General features: G+C 45.6%; 1 protein-coding gene across 1 annotated transcript in view; it reads left to right on the top strand.

Moving 5' to 3' along the window:
• LOC117509960 overlaps positions 1-23,207 on the top strand; it is an 89,667-nt gene that overhangs the window by 5,567 nt on the left and 60,893 nt on the right. Inside the window, exons 3-5 of the mRNA XM_034169568.1 lie at positions 15,684-15,833; positions 17,446-17,759; positions 19,461-23,108. Of these exons, the coding sequence (XP_034025459.1) occupies positions 15,684-15,833; positions 17,446-17,759; positions 19,461-23,108 (4,112 nt within the window). The remainder of the gene's footprint in view (positions 1-15,683; positions 15,834-17,445; positions 17,760-19,460; positions 23,109-23,207) is intronic.

Below are 23,207 nucleotides of genomic sequence, written 5' to 3'. Positions count from 1 at the left end.
ATATAACACTTTTCTGTCTGCAGAAAACTCGAAGCCATTTACACATTCAGCCATTTACCATAACTCATTTCAGCAACAAAATCAAGAAAAGTAGAACACAAAAGAATTTGTGTGAATAATTAACAGCACTTAAAATGTCATCGGCAGTGTGGAAGTTATGTGACCTGTCTGTGTCTGAAAACGACAAAGCAAAACTTTGGAGAGAGGTCACTCCTGAAATTCAGGCAGTAATCCAAATCTGCTTGAAAATGTTTTTTTAAACCTATTGTTTTAGTCACTTTTTTGTAGAACATCCTTTATGATGTCATAAAGATTTATTCATAAGATACATGCCTTGATATTGGTGTGGGTTATTATTATAATCTGAGCTAATACTAAATGCCAAATGAACTGCATTTACATAGCGGTTTCATGGTCAAAGCACTTTACTGTGATGCTTCACATTCACCGTTTTACCCACTCACTCATGTACTGTCATCAGGGTGCTGCTGTACAGAGCGCTCAGCTGCACACGGGAGTAACGTGGGGATTAAGGAACTTGCCCGAGGGACCTTTTTGATTTTCGAAGATCCTCTGGTCACAAGTCCACCACTTTAACTCCCTGTTTTATGATCAGGAATAATTATTAATAAATTAATTAATTATAATTAATTATAATCATAATTAATTATTGACATTGATCACATTCCCCCAAATTACAACACTTGCTTATGTATTGATTTTTATGAAATTATCAGAAACCTTTTGTATTTATTTATGTATTAATTTATTGGTCCGCTGCATCATGCCGCAGCCGTACAGTGTAACAGTGTAAAACAGGACAATGGATGAATAAATCTGTCGCTGTGTATTATTCAATTTTACAACAGAATTTCTCCTTCATGTCACGAAATTATTTTTTATCGTGTTCACTGTCGTGTTTCCCATACTGCCCACCCTCAGTATCTTGAAAGATCCAGTATTCAGTCCACTCACTTCAGTATTTGTTGTTCATGTTGTTGTGTGGGCCGCTGAAGAGGAGGTACTGCTGGCCCACCACCACCAGAGGGCGCCCTGCCTGGAGTGCGGGCTCCAGGCACCAGAGGGCGCTGCCGCCTTATGGGAGTAGCCTGGGTGACAGCTGTCACCCATCACCAGACACAGCTGTTCCACTCAGCACAGAGGTATATCAGGAGGACGGCGTCTCCACCTCAGTGCCGAGATATCGCCTTACGTTAGAGGTAACGATTCTCTGCTACATTATATTGTCTCTCTGAGTTTTGCAGAACAGCTGACTACTAAAAGATAAGTACTCACCTTTCTGCAGTATTGACGTGAGGTGGAGTCAGCTTCTTCCCTCTCTGTGTACTGGGTGCAGCCGCATCCACACCTGTGTGTTTGTTCTCTTGCCAGCAGTACCGGATCCGACGAGCGGAGGCAGTGGCCACCTGGGAATTCGGGACTTGGCGGTTCCAGTATTTCCAGGGTTCGGTGGCAGGGGAAATCTGGGTGGTTCCGGCTCGACTTGGACGGACGTCTCCTACCTTCGAGCCTGCCCACACGACACCAGTGGAATTCGGTGTAAACCCAAATTGTCAATTGTTGTATTGGTTGTGCACTTTCACGACAGTAAAAAACTTATTTACTTTCTCCATTGTCCGTTCATTGCGCCCCCTGTTGTGGGTCCGTGTTCCAACACTTTCACAACACGTGTTCTGATGGATTGGTCACAGCATTATGTCAGTAAGCACGCAATGCACCACATCATCCACTAGGGGTTAAATACTTTGCTCAAGGGGACCCGGTTATCACTTTTCATCATTTGTAGGGACAAGGTAGTACAGTCGAGCACTTGTGTGGCTCATAGTTGTGTCAGTACACTTTTATTATTTTGCTCCAGGTCTTATAACACATAGACAAAGCTGTCGTGAATAAACACACCAAAACATATTATTCACACATTCACACTCGTGTTTGGATCAAAGGCTTCATGGCTCAGTAATTAGCGCTGGCAGATGAAGCAATGGTCGGATGACGAGTTATCATGCTGTGGGGTTGATGAACTGTGGGAAGGACAGGAGCCGGCAGTCACGCACACATACTCGCTCACACACAGGCATGGATAAGTGAATAATGTGTTGTTAGTCTGTATGGTGTCACTGTTACAATGTGTTTGAGAGTTCTTCATTTTCTCAGAAAAACACTTCTTTACTCTGATGAACATTATTTCCAGTTGTATATAAGAAAACATGATAATTGTGACAGCCTTCGTGTATAAAAAAAAAACATCACGTCACTCAGATTTCTTAGTCAGTACTCTGTGCTGTATTTGCTTCATAGATTAGTAGGTGCATATCATGTGTTGTGGTGTTGGTGGAGTATGTATTTTCTGTTCTCTATGCGTGTGTGCTTCTGTGTGTGTGAGGTATGCTTTAGGTTTCATTTAGCCGACGTTGATTGTCTCTAATGCGTTGTTTGCTCACAGTCCTCCGGCCCTCCTGTTTGTTTATGCGGGGCCAGTTTTGCCCTGCACCACTTGCACAAATAATTATGTTGGCTAATGAAGGGGCCCGCAGCCACGGCACTCTGTAAATGCCTTTCTGATGGGAGGCGCTAGAAGACAGCAGGTGCAGGGTGGGCCTCCCAGGGACTAAGATTGAAGAGTAGGAACCCACAGTGCTCTACGCCACCATCCCCTTTTTCCCCCCTTACCATTTCTCTGTGGCTTTTTCACCTCCAAGTTCAGTTCAGTTTAATTTATTTATACAGTGTCAAATCTCAACATGAGTTACCTCAAAGAGCTATACACAAGTAAAAGTCCCCGTTGTTAAATTAACAATGCCAGTGTACATATGGTCCTACTCTGGCCCAGAGGGGTTTAAATTAACACTGCCAGTGTACAACCCCAATTCCAATGACGTTGGGACCTACAAAGCTTCAACAATTAGTGTCCTCAGTTCCCAAACGCTTAGTGAGTGTTGTTAGAAGGAAAGGTGATGTAACACAGTGGTAAACATACCACTGTCCCAGCTTTTTTGAAACATGTTGCAGGCATCCATTTCAAAATGAGCAAATATTTGCACATTTGAAGAGGATTTGCAAATCATTGTATTCTGTTTTTATTCACATTTTACACAATGTCCCAACTTCATTGGAACTGGGGTTGTACATATGGTCCTACTCTGGCCCAGAGGGGGACCATATGTACACTGGCAGTGTTACTTTATCACTGGTGATTTTCCTGTGTACACAATTGGTTAGTGATGGGCTTGGTAAGGTCGACACCTTATCAAGCCCATCACTAACCACACTGGTGACAGTGGTGAGAAGAAAACATCAGTTTTTTAATTACAGGGAGAAACCCCAAGCAGATCAGACTTATAGGGGGTGACCATCTGCTGTGGTCATTCTAACAAGACAAAACAAAAAGCACAACATAAAATTAACACAGCATTCAATGCAGCGAGGCAAGTACAAATAATCCAGCATTCACACCGGTGGGATAGTTGACAACAATGAGCAGTAATTCAATTGATACCAGATCAGTTATTGAGGTAAGAGATTTCCATTAGTTCACCCCAACTTGTAACTCTAAACCAGGGGTCACCAACCCTGTTCCTGGAGGGCACCTGCCATGCATGTGTTCTAACTCTCCCTAATCCACTCCCAGGCAATTAACTCTATCAACTGGAAGACACCATTTAAAAAAAAACAGGTGGGACTTGAGTAGGTTGACGTGGAAAACATACAGGGCAGGGGCTCACCAGGAACAAGGTTGGTGACCCCTGAGATACAGACTTGAACAAAAGCTCATATTGGTCAGTATTGTGATTGACTGATGAGTCGCTGTTACTTCACAATGAAAGGAGCCAGCTGAGGTGGTTCTGGCACCTGGTGAGGACGCCCCCTGGTCGTCTCCCTAAGAAAGTCTTGCAGGCACATCCAAATGGGAGGAGGCCCCAGGGAAGACCCCCGACATGCTGAAGAGATTATACACAGTAGAATCACCAGTATTAAATTAGCACTGACAGTGAGCATACGGTCCCACTCTGGCCAGACTAGGACCGTATGTACACTGTCAGTGTTAATTTAACACATTTTACTGTGTATTTTCCAGCTGGCTTGGGAATGCCTTGGGATTCCCCAGGGAGACTTACAGGATGTCGCTGAGGATAGGTAAGAGCTGCTTACTCTGCTGCACCCAGATGCACGGCTGAACATGAATGAATGAATGAAATAAAAGTAAACACTCATGGAAAATGCATTCAGATGAAATGAAATGAAAACACTGACTTCTGATAATACATCATGAACATGTCAATCCGTGTGCATCACATTTAAGCATTTCAAGTTGGAGTCAGAGCTTTAATTTTATTTTAAAAGTGATGCAGTTGATGACTCTCAGCTTAAATAGCTTTGTTTTGCAGTTTGCTGCACATCCAGGCAAATGTATTTTTTAACAGCACTGGATTGGTTTCAGTACTGGCAGATACTGAAGGTTTCAGTATGTATACTACATCGAGCATGTAAAGTGGTATTGTACCCATCCTAATATGTGTGCCTACGATCCTAACTAGTATGTATTTCAGTCAAGCTGGTGGCAAATTATGGAGCCGCGTTGCTGCTTGAAATTTACAAGCCTGAACCTTGTTCATGTTTGGTTTTTTGGATTTTGCTTGGCCTTCTTTGTTTTTCCTTTGTTTTCAGGTTTAACCATTGCAGAAAACCATTTGGACTAGTGACAAAAGACCATAAATGATGCTTCTAAGATTCTGTTTGTAGGTGTGACCTTAGGTACGTGATATCTTCTTTGATGGAGGGAACTTGTGTGAGGTGCTGGAGGCATATCACGTTCCTCTGTCACTCTCGCACAAATGTGTGAAAGCATTTTATTTATTTTTTTTGTAACTTTTGTGACCCACTTTTTCAAGTTATGAATGGGAAAGTGTGTCCAAACTTTTGTCTGGTACTGTACGTCATGTACCATTCTTTGGAATGTTTTGAAAGAACTGCTGCCAAGAAAATCATCTTCCTGCATCATCAGTAACTTGCACTGATGTTTCTCATTCTGCCTCATCATCTTGTCTGAAACATTGGTTCTTTCCTTTCCCTCATTTTCATTCTCCCCCTGTGGCTTTTTTGGGTTTTGAGGGCAAACAAATAAACAAAACAAAACATTTATAGACTCAGTGCTTGCATCTTGGCCCCTAAATCCCTGCACTTAAGAGCTGAGTGAATGAAGCATGCAGGGAAGGCCCATATGAGACAGACAGACAGAAAGACAATCATTTGGGCTTCTGTCTGTGATAACTTTTATACCCCCTCCTCTTTTCCCTCTGTTGCTCCAAACTTCAAGTAGCAACACACAAAAGTGTTTGTGAGCAAACGCATGTGTTACTTTGCTATGCGTGTGTGTGTGTGTGTGTGTATGCACTAAGTGGTATATGTTGCACATAAGCGTGCAAGTGTGTGTGTGTTTGAGCAGGGTGGTGTCAGCTCGCTCCTTGCCACCCCATTTGCTGTAGCTGTACCGCTGTGATCACAGACAGATGTATAAATCAAACCTCGCTTGATGGATTCATCAGGGTGGCGAAACGATCGCCTGAGAAGAACTCGCTACTCTCTTAGCATTCTGTGTTCTGACGGAAAGGGTATGCAAAGAGCCTAAATGGATGAACGCTTGATTAATTCTTTGCCGGAGATGTTGGCGACAGCAGGAAATGTGTTTTTGCTTTGACTGTGTTTGCACGGGAATTTACGCGCGCGGGGTGTGAGTTATGAGGCCTGAGTTTTGTACCTAAGGCTATTGTGCATAATGATGGCAGGTTGGGAGAGCTGCAAGCAGCCGCTAAAGACTTGCTACCTGTGGAGCAAAGACAACCAGTGAGAGAGGGAGGGTTTAGATGTGTGCGTTTGTGTGTGTCTGGCCTGTGGAATACGGCTTAGTGTGCAGGAGACACGAAGCTGGAAAGTGTTTGTGATGGAGGGCTTGAGTGCAGGTGAGAAAGGAAAAATGACAAACAGAACAACTGGGCAAAGCATAGAGGTGTGAAATAGGTCGACAGACAAAAAAACAAGTATGACATAAATTTAGGTTGATGATCAATCGATGTTTAATTTTAAAATATCTCTGTAGAGCATATAATTCAACCAGTGAACCAGATTTATGTTTCACACTAAACCTACATCTGGACAACATTTACGAGGTGCCTTCAATAAGTTTTGAGACTTTTTGCGCAGGGGCAGTTCTAATCATCCCACACTCTTGTAATTTTGATATGTCATTACCATATGTCTAAGGAGATAATCAACCAATTTTTGTTATTTTAGGTTGAAAGAGGCGGCTGTATATGGATGTTAAGTGGACCCTACTAAATCACGCCGGTCACAGCTGACTTTTTTGAAAAATGCATTCGGGACGGGAGGACACTTTGGAAGAGCGATATGCCATAAAATTTTGTGTTAAGCTCGGAAAGAACGCTACGCAGACTTATGAACTGCTTCAGACTGCTTATGGATTAAATTGCATGGGCAGAGCATCGGTGTTTCGTTGGCACAAAAAGTTTAAGGTTGGCAGAGAGTCTGTGAGAGACGATAAGAGGTGTGGGAGGGGGAGGGAAGTCAGAACACCGGAGCTGGTGGGGAAATTCGTACTTTTATGGATGAGGACCGTCGAGTGTCAATAGCGACAATAAGTGTAGAGTATGTGTTGGGAAGGCGTGGTAGCACGGACCCACAACAGGGGGCGCAAATGAACGGACAATGAGTAAGCCAAAAGGTAACAATTTAATGTTGTGACAACACACAACGTAACACACAGAATTTGTAAAGTCAATTAACACCAGGTGACGTGTGGGTAGGCTCGAAGATAGAAGACCCCGACGAGAGAGAGGCCGCGTCCCACACGGCCTCCACCACCAACGGTCTGAAGAACACCGGAGCCGCCAAGTCCCGAGTCCCCAGGTGACCTCTGTCTTCGGCTGTCGACCCTGGTACTGCTGGCAAAAAGCAGAGACAAGATGAATGAGTGTAAGTCCTTACACTCAGTGGTCCACAGTCTGTACACAGTCAGGAGGAGAACCTCCACCTCCGAATCACACACTCGTGCAGCTCTTGTCTAACCACTTATCTGTTCAGAGAGTGTGGCGCAGTCGTCATCGTCACGCCACACGCTGAAGTCCCGGATAAGGCAACGTCCACAAGAATAAGCCTGCAAGTGAGATCTGGTTTAGTACACACAAAGTGTCAGATAGCAGAGAAAATACCTCTCGGTAGTCGATTTCTCGGCGGGGAGGTGGAGTTGCAGTCCGGCTTAAGTACTGGTGTAGATGAGTGACAGCTGGTGTGATGAGTGACAGCTGTCACTTCCTCTGGGTCTGGCGCCCTCTCGTGCTTGGAGCCCGCACTCCAAGCAGGGCGCCCTCTGGTGGTAGTGGGCCAGCAGTACCTCCTCTTCAGCGGCCCACACAACAGGACCCCCCCCCTCAACGGGCGCCTCCTGGCGCCCGACCTGGCTTGTCCGGGTGTTGTCTGTAGAAATCGGCCAGGAGGGCCGGGTCCAGGATGAAGCTCCTCTTCACCCAGGAGCGTTCTTCAGGTCCATACCCCTCCCAGTCCACCAGATATTGGAACCCCCGGCCCTTACGACGGACGTCCAGGAGCCTGCGGACCATCCAAGCAGGCTCCCCGTCGATGAGCCGGGCAGGAGGCGGCGTGGGTCCAGGTGTACAGAGGGGCGAGGTGTGGTGCGGTTTGATACGGGACACGTGGAAGACAGGGTGGATCCGCAGCGAAGCCGGGAGACGGAGCTTCACTGCGGCCGGGTTGATGATCTTGAGGATAGGGAATGGTCCGATGTATCTGTCCTTTAACTTGGGTGAGTCCACACAGAGGGGGATGTCCTTTGTTGACAGCCACACCTCCTGCCCGGGCTGGTACGTGGGGGCCGGGGACCGTCGGCGGTCCGCATGGGACTTGGCCCTCGTCCGGGCCTGTAACAGGGCAGAGCGGGCGGTCCGCCACACCCGGCGACATCTCCTGAGGTGGGCCTGGACCGAGGGCACACCGACCTCTCCCTCCACCAGCGGGAACAATGGGGGCTGGTACCCCAAACACACCTCAAAAGGGGAGAGGCCGGTAGCAGACGAAACTTGGCTGTTGTGGGCATACTCGATCCAGGCCAGATGGTGACTCCAGGCCACCGGATGTGCGGAGGTGACACACCGAAGGGCCTGCTCCAACTCCTGGTTGGCCCGCTCTGCCTGGCCGTTGGTCTGGGGGTGGTACCCGGACAAGAGACTCACGGTGGCCCCCAGCTCCTTGCAGAAACTCTTCCACACCTGTGAAGAGAACTGGGGACCACGATCTGAGACGATGTCCGATGGTATCCCATGCAGCCGCAAGACGTGATGGACCAGGAGGTCTGCTGTCTCCTGGGCCGTCGGGAGCTTCGGGAGGGCCACGAAGTGGGCCGCCTTGGAGAACCTGTCCACTATCGTGAGGATTACGGTGTTGCCCTGGGACGGCGGGAGGCCCGTGATGAAATCCAGGCCGATGTGAGACCAGGGGCGATGAGGCACTGGCAGGGGTTGGAGGAGGCCCGTCGACCTCCGATGGTCTGCCTTGCCCCTGGCGCAGATGGTACAGGCCTGGATGTAGTCCCGGACATCGGTTTCCAGGGACGCCCACCAGAAGCGCTGCTGGACTACTGCCACGGTCCTACGCACTCCGGGATGACAGGAGAGCTTGGACCATTGACAGAAGTCCAATACGGCAGCTCTTGCCTCTGGTGGGACGTACAGTCTGTCCTTGGGGCCAGTCCCCGGGTCCGGGCTCCTGGTCAGGGCCTCCCGGACGGTCTTCTCCACGTCCCAGGTAAGGGTGGCCACGACAGTGGACTCGGGGATGATGGTCTCGGTGGGGTTCGACAGCCCCGCTTTGGCTTCTTCTTCGTGCACCCGGGACAATGCATCTGATTTTTGGTTCTTGGTCCCGGGGCGATATGTGATCCGGAAGTCAAAGCGCCCGAAGAACAGAGACCAGCGGGCTTGCCTGGGGTTCAGCCGCTTGGCGGTCCGGATGTACTCCAGGTTCCGATGGTCAGTGAAAACCGTGAAGGGCAACGACGCCCCCTCCAGCAGGTGTCTCCACTCTTCAAGAGCCTCCTTCACCGCAAGAAGTTCCCGATTGCCAACGTCATAGTTCCGTTCAGCTGGGGTCAACCTGCGGGAATAAAAGGCACAAGGATGGAGAACTTTATCAGCCTCCACGCTCTGGGACAGCACGGCACCTATCCCTGAGTCAGAGGCGTCCACTTCTACTACGTACTGGCGATCAGGATCAGGCTGCACCAGAACTGGTGCAGTCGAGAACCGGCGTTTCAACTCCTGGAACGCGGCTTCGCACCGATCCGACCAGGTGAAGGGGACCTTGGTGGAGGTCAGGGCAGTCAGGGGGCTAACTACCTGACTGTAACCTTTAATGAACCTCCTGTAAAAATTTGCAAAGCCGAGGAATTGCTGTAGTTTCCTGCGGCTTGTTGGTTGGGGCCAATCTCTCACCGCCGCAACCTTAGCCGGATCAGGGGCGACGGAGTTGGAGGAGATGATGAACCCCAGGAAGGACAAAGAAGTGCGGTGGAACTCGCACTTCTCGCCCTTCACAAACAGCCGGTTCTCCAACAACCGCTGTAGGACCTGACGTACATGCTGGACATGGGTCTCAGGGTCCGGGGAAAAGATGAGTATATCGTCCAGATATACGAAGACGAACCGATGCAGGAAGTCCCGCAAGACGTCATTTACCAAAGCTTGGAACGTCGCGGGAGCGTTAGTGAGGCCGAACGGCATGACCAGGTACTCAAAATGACCTAACGGGGTGTTGAATGCCGTCTTCCATTCGTCTCCCTTCCGGATCCGAACCAGGTGGTACGCGTTTCTAAGATCCAATTTCGTAAAGATTTGGGCTCCATGCAGGGGCGTGAACACTGAATCCAACAGAGGTAACGGGTATCGGTTGCGAACCGTGATCTCGTTCAGCCCTCTGTAATCAATGCATGGACGGAGTCCGCCGTCCTTTTTGCCCACAAAAAAGAAACCAGCACCCATCGGGGAGGTGGAGTTCCGGATCAGCCCGGCAGCTAAGGAGTCCCGGATGTAGGTCTCCATTGATTCCCGTTCCGGACGTGAGAGGTTGTACAACCTACTGGACGGGTACTCAACGCCCGGGACTAAATCGATGGCACAATCATACGGTCGGTGCGGAGGAAGAGTGAGCGCCAGATCTTTGCTGAAAACGTCAGCAAGACCATGGTACTCCTTAGGCACCGCCGATAGATTGAGGGGGACTTTGACCTCCTCATTAGCTGTAGTGCCGGGGGGAACCGAGGATCCTAAACACTCCCGGTGGCAGGTTTCGCTCCACTGCGTCACAACCCCGGACGGCCAATCGACCCGGGGATTGTGCTTCACCATCCATGGAAAACCCAGAATCACTCGGGAGGTAGACGGTGTTACATGGAACACTATCTCCTCCCTGTGATTCCCAGACACAACCAAGGTCACTGGTTGTGTCTGATGTGTGATTAATGGAAGCAGGGTGCCATCTAGTGCTCGCACCTGCACTGGTGCCGGCAGAGCCACCAGAGGGAGCCCTACTTCCTTTGCCCATCTGCTGTCCAGCAGATTCCCTTCTGACCCCGTGTCTATCAGTGCTGGGGCGTGAAGGGTTAACTCCCCACAAAGGATTGTTACTGGGATTCGTGCCGATCTGCGGGGTCTTTCCGCGTGTGTGTTATGGCCGACCCTTAGCCCAGTTTCTAAGGACGGGCGTTGTAGTTTGACCGTTCAGGGCAGTCCCTCTGCATGTGCTCACAAGAGCCGCAGACAAAACACTCCCCGCGGGCCAGTCTCCTTTGTCTGACATTTGATCTTACTTTGGCCCTGCTCGTGTCCATAGCCTCCTCAGCAGGGGGAGCTGTAGCCACACGGGGCTCTCTGGCAGTGAAGCGTGGGGACGACGTCACCTTGTCGGAACCGGAAGGGGGAGAGACGGCTCGTGCCCGGTCACGCCCCCCGGCCTGCTCCCGACGATGCTCATTCAAACGGTTGTCTAAGCGTATAACCAAATCGACAAGCCCGTCAAAATCCCGCGGTTCCTCCTTAGCCAGTAGGTGCTCCTTAAGGACCGGGGACAGCCCACTTACAAAGGCGGCGCGGAGCGCAACGTTATTCCAGCCGGACCTCGCTGCCGCGATGCGGAAGTCGACTGCATACTCGGCTGCGCTACGGCGCCCCTGTCTCATCGACAGCAGCACGTTTGAAGCGGTCTCGCCTCTGTTGGGATGATCAAACACTTGTTTGAACTCCCGTACAAACCCAGTATAAGACGTTAGGAGCCGTGAGTTCTGCTCCCAAAGCGCCGTAGCCCATGCGCGTGCCTCTCCTCAAAGCAGATTAATAACATAAGCTACCCGGCTAGCGTCTGATGCGTACATGACAGGGCGCTGTGAAAAGACGAGCGAACACTGCATGAGGAAGTCCGCGCACGTCTCGACACAGCCCCCGTACGGTTCCGGAGGGCTTATGTATGCTTCAGGGGACGGTGGGGGGGTTCGTTGAACGACCAGTGGTATGTCTGAAACAGGCCCAGGACCAGCCAGAGGAGGAGCTGCAGCAGCGCCCTGATCGTGCGCTTCCACCCTGGCGGCGAGAGCCTCCACTCTCCGATTAAGGAGGACATTCTGCTCGGTCACTAAATCCAACCGAGCCGTGAAGGCGGTTAAGATCTGCTGCAGCTCACTCAACACACCTCCCGCTGACGCCTGCACTCCCGGCTCTTCCATTGGCCGTTCACGCTCGAGCTGACGCCCCTCGGAATCCATGACGAGTGGCCGAGAAATCCTGTTGGGAAGGTGTCGTAGCACGGACCCACAACAGGGGGCGCAAATGAACGGACAATGAGTAAGCCAAAAGGTAACAATTTAATGTTGTGACAACACACAACGTAACACACAGAATTTGTAAAGTCAATTAACACCAGGTGACGTGTGGGTAGGCTCGAAGATAGAAGACCCCGACGAGAGAGAGGCCGCGTCCCACACGGCCTCCACCACCAACGGTCTGAAGAACACCGGAGCCGCCAAGTCCCGAGTCCCCAGGTGACCTCTGTCTTCGGCTGTCGACCCTGGTACTGCTGGCAAAAAGCAGAGACAAGATGAATGAGTGTAAGTCCTTACACTCAGTGGTCCACAGTCTGTACACAGTCAGGAGGAGAACCTCCACCTCCGAATCACACACTCGTGCAGCTCTTGTCTAACCACTTATCTGTTCAGAGAGTGTGGCGCAGTCGTCGTCGTCACGCCACACGCTGAAGTCCCGGATAAGGCAACGTCCACAAGAATAAGCCTGCAAGTGAGATCTGGTTTAGTACACACAAAGTGTCAGATAGCAGAGAAAATACCTCTCGGTAGTCGATTTCTCGGCGGGGAGGTGGAGTTGCAGTCCGGCTTAAGTACTGGTGTAGATGAGTGACAGCTGGTGTGATGAGTGACAGCTGTCACTTCCTCTGGGTCTGGCGCCCTCTCGTGCTTGGAGCCCGCACTCCAAGCAGGGCGCCCTCTGGTGGTAGTGGGCCAGCAGTACCTCCTCTTCAGCGGCCCACACAACAGTATGAAGTCAGTGTGGGAACTGTGCACACGATTAGTCATGATGAACTGAACATGCGGAAGATTTACGTGAAGTTCAGGACAATGCACCAGTCCACAGTTCCATCCGTGTTTTCAACTATTTGCCCGAGACAGGCATCAAGACAGTTCGTCACCCTCCCTACAGTCCAGACCTTGCTCCCTGTGGCTTTTGGTTGTTCCCCAAGCTCAAGGAAAACCTTAGAGGCAGTCGTTTTGAAACCATTGAGGAGATGAAAGAGGCTGTGACAAGGGTTGTGGACACGTTCACACCAGAGGACTTCCAGGGGGCCTTCCAGAATTTGTTGGAACGATACAACAAGTGCATTGCATCTAGAGGGGAGTACTTTAAAGGGGACTAGAGTTTTGTGCTTGTCCGAGGAAAAAAGTGTCCCTACGAAAAAAGTCTCAAAACTTATTGAAGGCACTTCGTATCTTGAAATCAGAGTTTCTGACCAGCAAATGGTACAAAATCCTGAGGTCAGGATCTCATAATTACGAGAACAGATCTTGTAATTATGAGATCAAGTGTCTTTTTTTATAGCTTCCGTACAATGGGTTTCTGTACTTCCAGTCCCTCAGTAAAGACAAGTGTGATCAGCCAGTTTGTAACCGCTGACACTGCACTGTGATCGGACACAAAGTGTGGGTTTTCCCCTAAGGTGTTCCTGGATGAATGAAACTCCTCCAGGGAGGCGGGGCATTGGAAATAAGCTCTGTTGTCTTGTCAAATCAAGTTTTTCCAGCTGCAATAAGAGCCATTCACAGCATGATAGAGTTAATTTAACACTGTGATAGAGTTTATTTAACTCTGTTTGGAGTGGGATCAAATGTACATAGTTCCAGCAGAGTTTATTTTGCTCTACAAACTGTACTGTGTATAATGTAACAGCCCTTATCAACATTTTATTCAATCTTTTAATTCCAGAAATACAAACTTTTTTAAATTATTACAGATATTAATATTTTTAGCATTACAATGACAGTTAGCCACTTATCTTACCCTCTTAGCTGCCGCTTCAGCTAGCCCACACTGTTGTCTATTCAGTGATTATAAATTGATTGCCTTACAAGCCCCTCCTTGACAGTCAACTTGTAATCACTCCGTGGAAAGTAACACTGGGGATGATGCACTGGCTAAGGTAAACAGCTAAATCTATAATCAATTGTCTTAAGTTTATTTACATTTCATGAAGTGGACATGCACACATTTACCTCTGCAGTGTAACTGTCCCCACAACTGGACACATTTTCACCTGTTCAGTGGTAGCAAGAATTGGTTCACTCTGAGTGTTTCTGATTGCCCCATCTAATAACATTAATTAGCCAGTTAGCCCACTGAGGTGTTTGCATTTCAAATCAATAATGCACTGATTAAAATCATTGGTGACCTGAGTGAAAAGATGATCTGAGAAACATGTAAGAATAAAGCCTAGGTTGTGAAATGTCCAACTTCTTTAAGTTAATTATAAAGTTAACTTTACCGTTTTAATGAGAAAATCTGGTTGTGAAGGCTCAACTTTAAAAAGCTCAACAAATGAGACCAAGACTTTTGTGGCCTCATCATAAGGTTCATGCAGACAGATAGCAAGTGGATTTTTATAGCTAACATGTTGGTAATTTATAAGAAAAAGCAATCTGTGTATCTGGGGGTGGCAGAAAGAGAGAGAAAAGAGGGAGCAGGCAATATGAGTAGTAATTTACTCAGTTAAGAGCCAAATGGCAGACAGACTGTCGCCCTGCGTGTTATCTCAGAGATTTGCACTCTGCTCGTTTTCTGTATTTCCCTGTGTGTGCGTCAGTGTGTGTGCATGTTGTGTAGTTTTTCATGATTTGGGTATAGCGATCACTGCAGCATTTCTGTCCATTCCACACTTTATTTTAGGAAGATTCACACGTGTGCATGTGTTTGAATTGCAGTGGGTGCTTTCATGTGGGTGTGTGTGTGTTGGCCTTAGAAGTGCCTTTAGTTGTGTGTTTCTACTCATGTGAGTGAATATGTGTGTTTTAACGGTTCTTGGGAGGCTTCACTGCACTCATCAGGATATCAGCGTTGAGAAATGGCAGTGTCAGTGAAGTGACAGTTGTATGTGTGCGAGAGGATTGATGGGGCAGAGTCTGACAGCAGCCATATTGTGCAGGGAGAGGAGGATGGAGGGATGGAGAAAGGAGCACTAGGAGGTGTAGCGTAGCCCCTCATCCTCACAGGTTAATATTGACACAGCCTGGGCAGATACAGCACCCGCAGTGCTCATCCATCATTTTCAGTGGACCCACACAAACACGCACTGTTAAACGCATCACACGGCAGCATGGACAAACATCACAAACACTTTTCAAACTTCACCACAAACTCTCAGGACTTTTTTTTTTAAACTGAACTCCTGTTAGTTTTATTATAATGAACTCTTTGGTTTAGAAGTTCTACTTAAATAATTTTGAGAAGTAAACAAAAAACAAACAGTACAATACAACAAAACTAGATTAATCAAGCAAATGTGTTTTTGAAAGTAGCATTTTGCACATTTTTGCATAACCCTGCCTCGCAAATTATGGGTTGCCATAACATTGTTGTTAATCATTTGAGAAAGCAAGAAAAAAGCAAGTTCCCTTGACAAACAAAACAATTAATTAATGCAACTTTCTATCTATCAATCATTGTGGGTGTCACTGAATTACCATAATCTGTGCATGGTGGCAGTTTTAAGAGCAAACAGTTAATTTCCAAACAATAAATCACAACGTGTCTTTCTACCCCTCTGTGCGCTTTGACAGCTTCGTCTCTCACTGGTGCAGAAGAAATCTAACTTTTAAGCCACTTCATTCCTACATAATGGAAAAAATATATATGCACAGGAAAAGGCAGTTGTCATATTACTGTAGCTGTAATGTGAAGATTTTATTGTTGGAATCCTTTACACTAAGTCACGCACAACTGTGTGGGTTTTTTCTGTTATTTGTTCAGCAGTGACATAATAAAAGAGGATGTAATGAGCATCTCTCCTTCACTCTTTTCCTGTAGGATCATCGTGGTTATGTGGATGAACTGAAATTATTCAGCCGTAACCATGGATACAGTGGTTTGGTGGTGATCTTCTCCATCGGTGACACAGTTCATCGTGTACGCCAGCAGGTGGCTGTCTATTCAAGTAACACAGATCTTGTGACCCAGGTAAATCAGCTATGAAACCATCAGGAGGATTCACACTCAATGCCCAGACTTTCTGAGTTGAATCTGAGCTACTGCTTTGGCAGAAAATGAACTCTAGCAGTGCATTAAAGGCCTTATAATGTCTCACTGTTTTCTGTCCCCAAATTTGTCTCAATTTCATGAAAACGTAGAAAGTACAAGGTACTCAGCAGAGTGTATGGGTCCTTCTAAATACATCAGACACTTCAACAACTGTAATCCAACCCATATAAAACCCCCATAGTTACAAGACCTTAAGTCATTTTAACTGTATTCCCCACTTTAGTAAGGCAAAAACTGTTTAGAGACATTAAAATTCTGTATATGTATACTGTTTTTATTCTCATTTATGGAAGACCATGTATTGGTTTAGGAGAAACAGATGGGGTAAAACAAACAAACAGACAAAAAAGCAGAAAAATACAGTGTTGACAAAAGTATAAATAATAAAATAAAATAAAATAAAATTCTGAATCTCTCCCTGGCTCCAGGTCTATACCAAAATCAGTATAATCTTAGCAGGAGTACTATGTTATGTTGTTATTTTATTTTTTATTTAACCTTTATTTTACCAGGGAAGTCCCATTGAGATTCAAAACCTCTTTTTCAAGGGAGCCCTGGCCAAGATGCAGCAATAAAAATACAGTTACAGTATAAAATAAATAAATAAATTAATTAATTAAAACAAGTACATGTGAAGGAGGCTGTCTCAAGTGCTCTCAGTCTGGCTTTAAAGTCATTTAATGTGATCAGTTCTGTAAGTTTCCAGTCCTTTTGCAAAGTGTTCCATGAAGAAGGGACAGAGAAGGTGAAATATGTAACTAATGGTTTGCTTTAGGGCAGCACGGTGGCTTAGTGGTTAGCATGGGATCGATTCCCACCTGTGGCCTTTCTGTGTGAAGTTTGCATGTTCTCCCCGTATTTGCCCGGGTTCTCTCTGGGTGCTCCGGCTTCCTCCCATATCCAAAGTCATTCAGGATAGGTGGATTGGAAACTTTAATTAGTCTGTAGGTGTGTGTGTGCGGGTGTGAATGTGTTTGTTTGTGTATATGTGGCCCTGTGACAGACTGGTGTCCTGTCCAGGGTGTACCCTGCCTCACACCCTATGACTGCTGGGACAGGCTGCAGCACCCCTTGACCCTTAATTAGAGTGAGTGAGTGAGTGGTTTGCTTTGCTCTTTTATTTTGAAACACTCCATGTTTCCTGTTTCCATTCTTGTCTCATTAACTGTTGCTTTACAACTTTGTTTTGCCAGCTGTTTTCAGTCTCATAATTACTCATATCTGACACTCGTCGTTTGATTAACTTTCAGTGTATGTGAACTCATCCGGCTCATTCACTTTTATGCTAGTTTGTGAACTTCTCTGACTCCAGGCTTTTCCCACTCATATTGTCTGCCTAACCTTTGAATACAACTCTGATAAAACGACTGTTCAGGTAGTCCTTGGTGTTCTGGCAGAAGTTTAGTTAATCATCCTTTTAAAAAAAAAAAAAAAAAAAAAAAGGAAAAAGAATACAACCTATAATAATGATAATAAGAAGAAAATTGCATGTTTTATACACAGAATTAAGATAAAGTGGTTGTCATTCCAGATCTGCTGTGAATTGGAAGGGTCTTCAAGCTGGTCTTTGTCCCCGGAGTGTTCCTTGGGCTTTCTGCAGGTCTACAACATCCCATTGTCATCTGATATTATTCTAGTGAACAAAGAGCTGCAGCAACTACTTAAGGAGTTAGTCAACAGGTGTAGGTCTGTGTTGACCCATCACCCCAGCAGCAGAACGTCTTCCACAGAGGGAGTAGCGGGCAGCGTCGAGTTCTCCCAGGGATCATCTGGCTTCAACAACATGGATGGTTCTGACATGGAACGAGCCAAAGGAGGCAGTGAAGATGTAGCGCCAATGGCAAGGTAAATAAATGTAACTGTGTATTTTTATGCTGAAGTATTATCTGTATTGGAGGTGGAGCAGTATTGCTACAATTTGATTTGATACCCAGAGCTCACAGGTCTTTGTGTTCAGAGTATTTTTGACATTGTACATCCTCAGAGTTTGCATGTGTATGCATCAGAATTGTGCTACTGTGTAAGACTCCTGGAAGTGCACAAAGCTGTGGTCCAGAAGCCATTTAAGATAAAATTATTTACAAAGTTACTCGGCAGCTCAGACTAGTTTAGAGCCTTGTCTCAGCACCAGCAGGTCTTCCACAAACAGTGATCATGACTTTAAAAATAAATCAATAATATCACTTCACAAACTGCATGCAACACATTCATTTTTAAGAATAAAATGTGGAATTAGTTTTTAAACACTGCACATTTTAATCAGTACTTATTATATAGTGGCTGAGTTGATCCTTGTCATTTGATTGGTGCTTTATATGTCACGTGACATGGATTGTCCTATTTTTGTTGTGTTGCATTTAGTGTGCAAATTTGGTTCCATACGTTTTGTGCCATTTCACGCTGTGATAACTGCCCACACTAGTGGTTGCTGCGTTTAGCTAAACATGGCAGAGTTTGTTTTGCTGATGTACGATGATTTGAACTAATTGGCGGTGCTAATTCATCTAACACAAAAAAACAAATCCACTACGCCGTAAGTTGTCTGGAGGCATGAAGAGCTGTTAGGATGAAGAGGGTGAAATGCTGGACTAATTTCTGATGCGATCTTTTGCTGGAGGGAGGAAAGCAGACGGTACTATGATTATCTGTACACAAGTCAGTGCACAGCATCATGGACTATCATCAGAATTGTTTTTTGCTAGGTGACTGAGAATACTTTTTAGACTCCTATTTAAAGTTCGTGTTGGACTGTTGACATCAAAGCACCAGTGATGAACACCAAAATGTAAGTCCCTTTTCTGTTGTTTATAAATGTATCAATTGTCAAATGACAAGGGTCTGTTTTCGGCGTTATGTAAAACAAATAAATGAATGTTTGTTTGTTTTTTTTCATTAATTGCATGGACGAATAATTCATTATTCACCTTGTTGAATGGTATGTTCCATCTTTCACCTCATGAAATATTCGTACCATAAACATTCATTATTTGTATACTATCTACTAAGCAATAAAAATGGATTTTCATTCATGTTTTTCCATCTAATGCCTGTATTTGCTCCTTTCCTGTATGATGAGAAATCAAATGGACCATCGTCTAATCACAAGCCTGTTAGAATAGAATGATGAAAGTGTCAGTTTCAATGTTAGGTTTTCTGCCTTTGCGGTGGTTACCTGTCTCCCCTTGATGTTCATCAACTGTAGGAAATGTTGGTGTAACTGGCTGCAATTTTCAGAAAACACTGAGGCTAGAGTGCTGCATTCATTTATTCTGACTCCTTGTTTGTATCATACCTTCATATCTTTGTGTAGCAGCATTTAACATGGATTAGATTAAACATACTTGATACTTTACACTCAATAAATACATTGTTACATTCTCCTCTTGCAGTGCAGTTACATCAAAAGTTAAAAAAATACTATTTAAAAAATCCCCAAGGCATGAAAGCATGAAACAGGAACAAGAATTCTTTACAAATGGATATTTTTGCAGTTTTGTGTTTATCAGTGCTTAACTGACAAATATGTTGCCCTATCTCTGTTTATAGTGCAATGGAAGATGGTGACCAGGATTTGAGAAGTGTAGAAGCTGGTGCCATTGGGGAGCTTGTGAGCCCACACAGCAGTATGACCATGATTCGTAGCAACCGTTCCTCCAAAGAGAGTTCAATGTTCCTTAGTGATGACAGCCCAGTCAGTGATGTTGTTGCAGGAGGGGGATTAGTAGGAGGTCCAGGAGCTCCCTTTCGCAGAAACCCCTCTCCTCTGGGATTGTCATGTCTTTCTCCTCCTGTCCCACCTGAAAGGAAAAAACACAGCTCTACAAGAAATAAGAGTAACAACTTTGATGTGCTTAGTTTTGACCCTCTTCACCACCTCTTCAGCCACACCGTATCAGTAGGAAGAGAAGATGGAGCAAAAACAGCTGGGAGTTTCAGCTTGTCAGAATTTGAAGAACTGAGCCTGGTTGATTTCTCTGGTCCCAGTTCAACTGGTGGACATGAAAGTAGAAAGTCTTCTGATGACAATCAAATGATTGAGGAAATACATGGAAACAAAGTGATTGAAACTGTGGTTCCTCCAACTCCAGTCAACAGCTTGGTTGGTAGCAATTCACCCAGCAGAGGAGGTAGGTTTTTCCCTGAAGATGTAGCTGAAAAGATCAGTGGCCTGCTGCACAAGGAGAGCATTTCATCTTCTTTGTCTGACACCTGGGATGAGCTTGGCTTTGATATGGAAGAAGCATCTAAATGTGATAAGACCTTGAACACTGGCAAACATTCAGAAACTTTACAGAACACCGTGGAGGATATGACTGAGAAAGTGGCAGTGGATGATTCAGGCAGAAAAGAGATCTCAGAGTCAATGATTGCCCCACAAAGGTGCATGCGTCTTGAACCTCAGCTTAGTCTGAACACTGAGCAAAATGAATTACATGATGACTGGAACCCAGATTTATTACTGAAGGAACAATGGAACCCTGTTACTTTGGTTGATCTGCAACTGACACCTCCAGAAGAAGAAGGAACTGAAAAATCAAAAAGAGGTTTAACAGGAATAAAAAACATATCCTCCATCGTGAGAATGAAAGTAGTCTTGAGTACTCTAACACCAGATGCCTCAAAAAAAGAGGATGAAGCATTCCATTGCAAAAAAGGAGACCAACAACAGGAGCCACTCAACTTCTGGACCTACTTGGCTCAGAAAGGACTTCTCAGTTCAGATCATGGCCCTATCACATCATACCCAGAGTCTCTGGACATGTGGAATATGACAATACGGGATGACAGTTTATCACCTACTACCCCTGACAACCTGTCCGAACAGTCAGATTCTTTCTGTGCAATGAACACAAGAGTTGGGGGTGGAGCATTAGTTGAAAGTCCCCTAGAATTATCTGATGGTGGAATGGAGATGTGGAACACCACTATACAAGAGGATAGCTCTTCCACAATAACCAGCCCAGAAGGACAAGAAACTGGACAAGGCCTTGGTCTCATGGGATTATGGGATAACAATGACACTTCACAGACAGAAGACAAGGAGCAAGAGAGGTGTACAAATGAGGGACTGAGTCAGATGTGTGAGGAAGAAGAGTGGGAAGGTGGAGATGGTCAGCATAAAGTAAAAATAGTTATAGAAGAAGCAGAAAATGAAATACACCCTGAAGAACTGGAGGACATTGAAATCCCAAATCCACAGCATGAGACTTCCCACTACCAAGGTTGTGATATCTGGGACATACCTGTTCCTGGAATGGTGACTTCCACCTCAGAATATGACAATGTAGGTGCTGGTGCCTGGAGCCTGAGATCTTCTCCTGAAGGCAATGCTACCCCTTTAATGGACAACTTAATAGATGAGCAGTCAAGTCCTTTTATAATGTTGGGTGATCCTACTCTGTTAGATGAGGGACATGATAAATATCAGACCAGACCTTCAGTTAGTGAATACCCAACCAGTGAAGTCTTCCTGTTTGAGGGAGATAGAGGACTGAGTCAAATGACCAGGAACACAATAGATCCAACTGAAAATAAATACAACAAAAGTGAAGAAAAATCAGAGGGAGTTTTATCTGACTGGATAGAGCAATGTAATGATAATTCTCCTTTTGTTCTGGAAGGATGCACCCCCAACACAATGCCTATTAAATCAAGTCCAGATGAAACTACTGTGGGCCTTTTATTATCCCCATGTCTTGTGACTTGTACCAATCACTCAGATGTTTCCAAAGGACATGACTACTCAGAATTACACGATGTCCCAGTGGTTTACACTGAAGATGCACCTGCAATGGAAAGCCAAAGGGGTTTTCACAATGAAGAGGGTAATAAAACAGAAACTCTGTCTCTAAATTCCAGCTCCGGAGGGGAGAAAGACACAATGAAATGCAGCCCTGACAGTCTTCAGCCAGGGAGCCAAGATGAACTCAGATCCAATTCAGATGGTGATTCTTCATCAGGACTAGAAATGGAATATATTATTGTGTCTGGTACAGTAAAAGAGGATGAAAGAGCATGGTATGATAGGCCTAAAGAGGATTTTAGAGGTGTGCAAGCAAAGGTAACAAGGAAGTCCATGGAGACGTATAGCATGCTTTCTTATGCTGCCACAATACTGCAAAGCCAAGCAGCGCATCAAGAACATCAGCAGAGTGGTAAGCAAAACCAAATGGTTACTGACAGCACTCTCAGTGCAGATAAACAGGAATATCAAACTGTAGTTTTCCAAACTACATTAGACAACAGTAACCAATATGATAGTAGTACAAAAGATTCAAATCAAAGTACTAATAACAAATATTCAAGTCATATATACTCTGAAACGTATCCCACCCAATCTGGTCAATCAAATTTAGGTGTGCATGCTTCTTCTCAGTCTTCCTCAGGTGATATTCATTTTCAGGAAGGTGTTAACACCACTCAGTATCACATGGTGCCAGAGACAATCAGTCCGAGCCAATCGAAAACAAACACTGAAACTTTTCAATGGTCAGGTTCAAATATGACAGTTTGCAGCCAAACACAGGTAGAAGACACACAGTGTGATGATGAATCAAGCATTTCAAGAAGTCTCTCTTCATCACTGAGATATCCATCAGATAATTTCCTTAAAATCAGAGAAGAAGTTTATGTCCATTCTCAGATCTCTATGGAAGATTCAGATGAAGGTGGGCAATCCCCGTCTACTGCTCTCCCGTGTCCTCCATCTTTGGGAAACATTCAAGTTTGGGAAGATCAGTTATTGAGACAAGATAAGTCGAAAGTGCAATCCCCCATACTTACTAACAGCTCTTCCTCCCAGGTCAGCTCTTTGATTGGTACCCCTTTAAGCGAGTCAGACAGGATAATTGGATTACCATTTTCTGGAGATTTAATGGAAGAGGAGAAAGACGATGAAGAACAAGAAGAGACTGCTGCAGAATGTACTACCCTGCTAAAATGGAGTTCAGACATACACAGTGATAGGACTGAAATGCTGAACTTTCAAAGACCATATCTAGGCCCTTCTGATTTGCTGAGACTCACTGAAGAGCAGCGTGCTGGCTGTTCATTTCAGGAAACCGATTCAAATACACTTAAGACTGACAGGTTTCCAAAGTACATAGTGAATAGACAATCTGTAAGGACCCTTGACTGTGATGAAAGGTTGCCTGAGCAACAGACTGGAGACTGTGAAACCCCATCTTTCTCAAGGTAAGCAGTGCACTCATTTTTGTCTTACTTTACTTTAGGTTTCTTCATATTTACAATTGTTCAAGTATCAGTAAATGGTACAGATAACTCAAAGAGACC

This window comes from Thalassophryne amazonica, chromosome 5 (assembly GCF_902500255.1).
Source record: "Thalassophryne amazonica chromosome 5, fThaAma1.1, whole genome shotgun sequence".
Classification (NCBI taxonomy): Eukaryota; Metazoa; Chordata; class Actinopteri; order Batrachoidiformes; family Batrachoididae; genus Thalassophryne; species Thalassophryne amazonica.
This window is presented reverse-complemented; position numbering and strand designations above follow the sequence as displayed.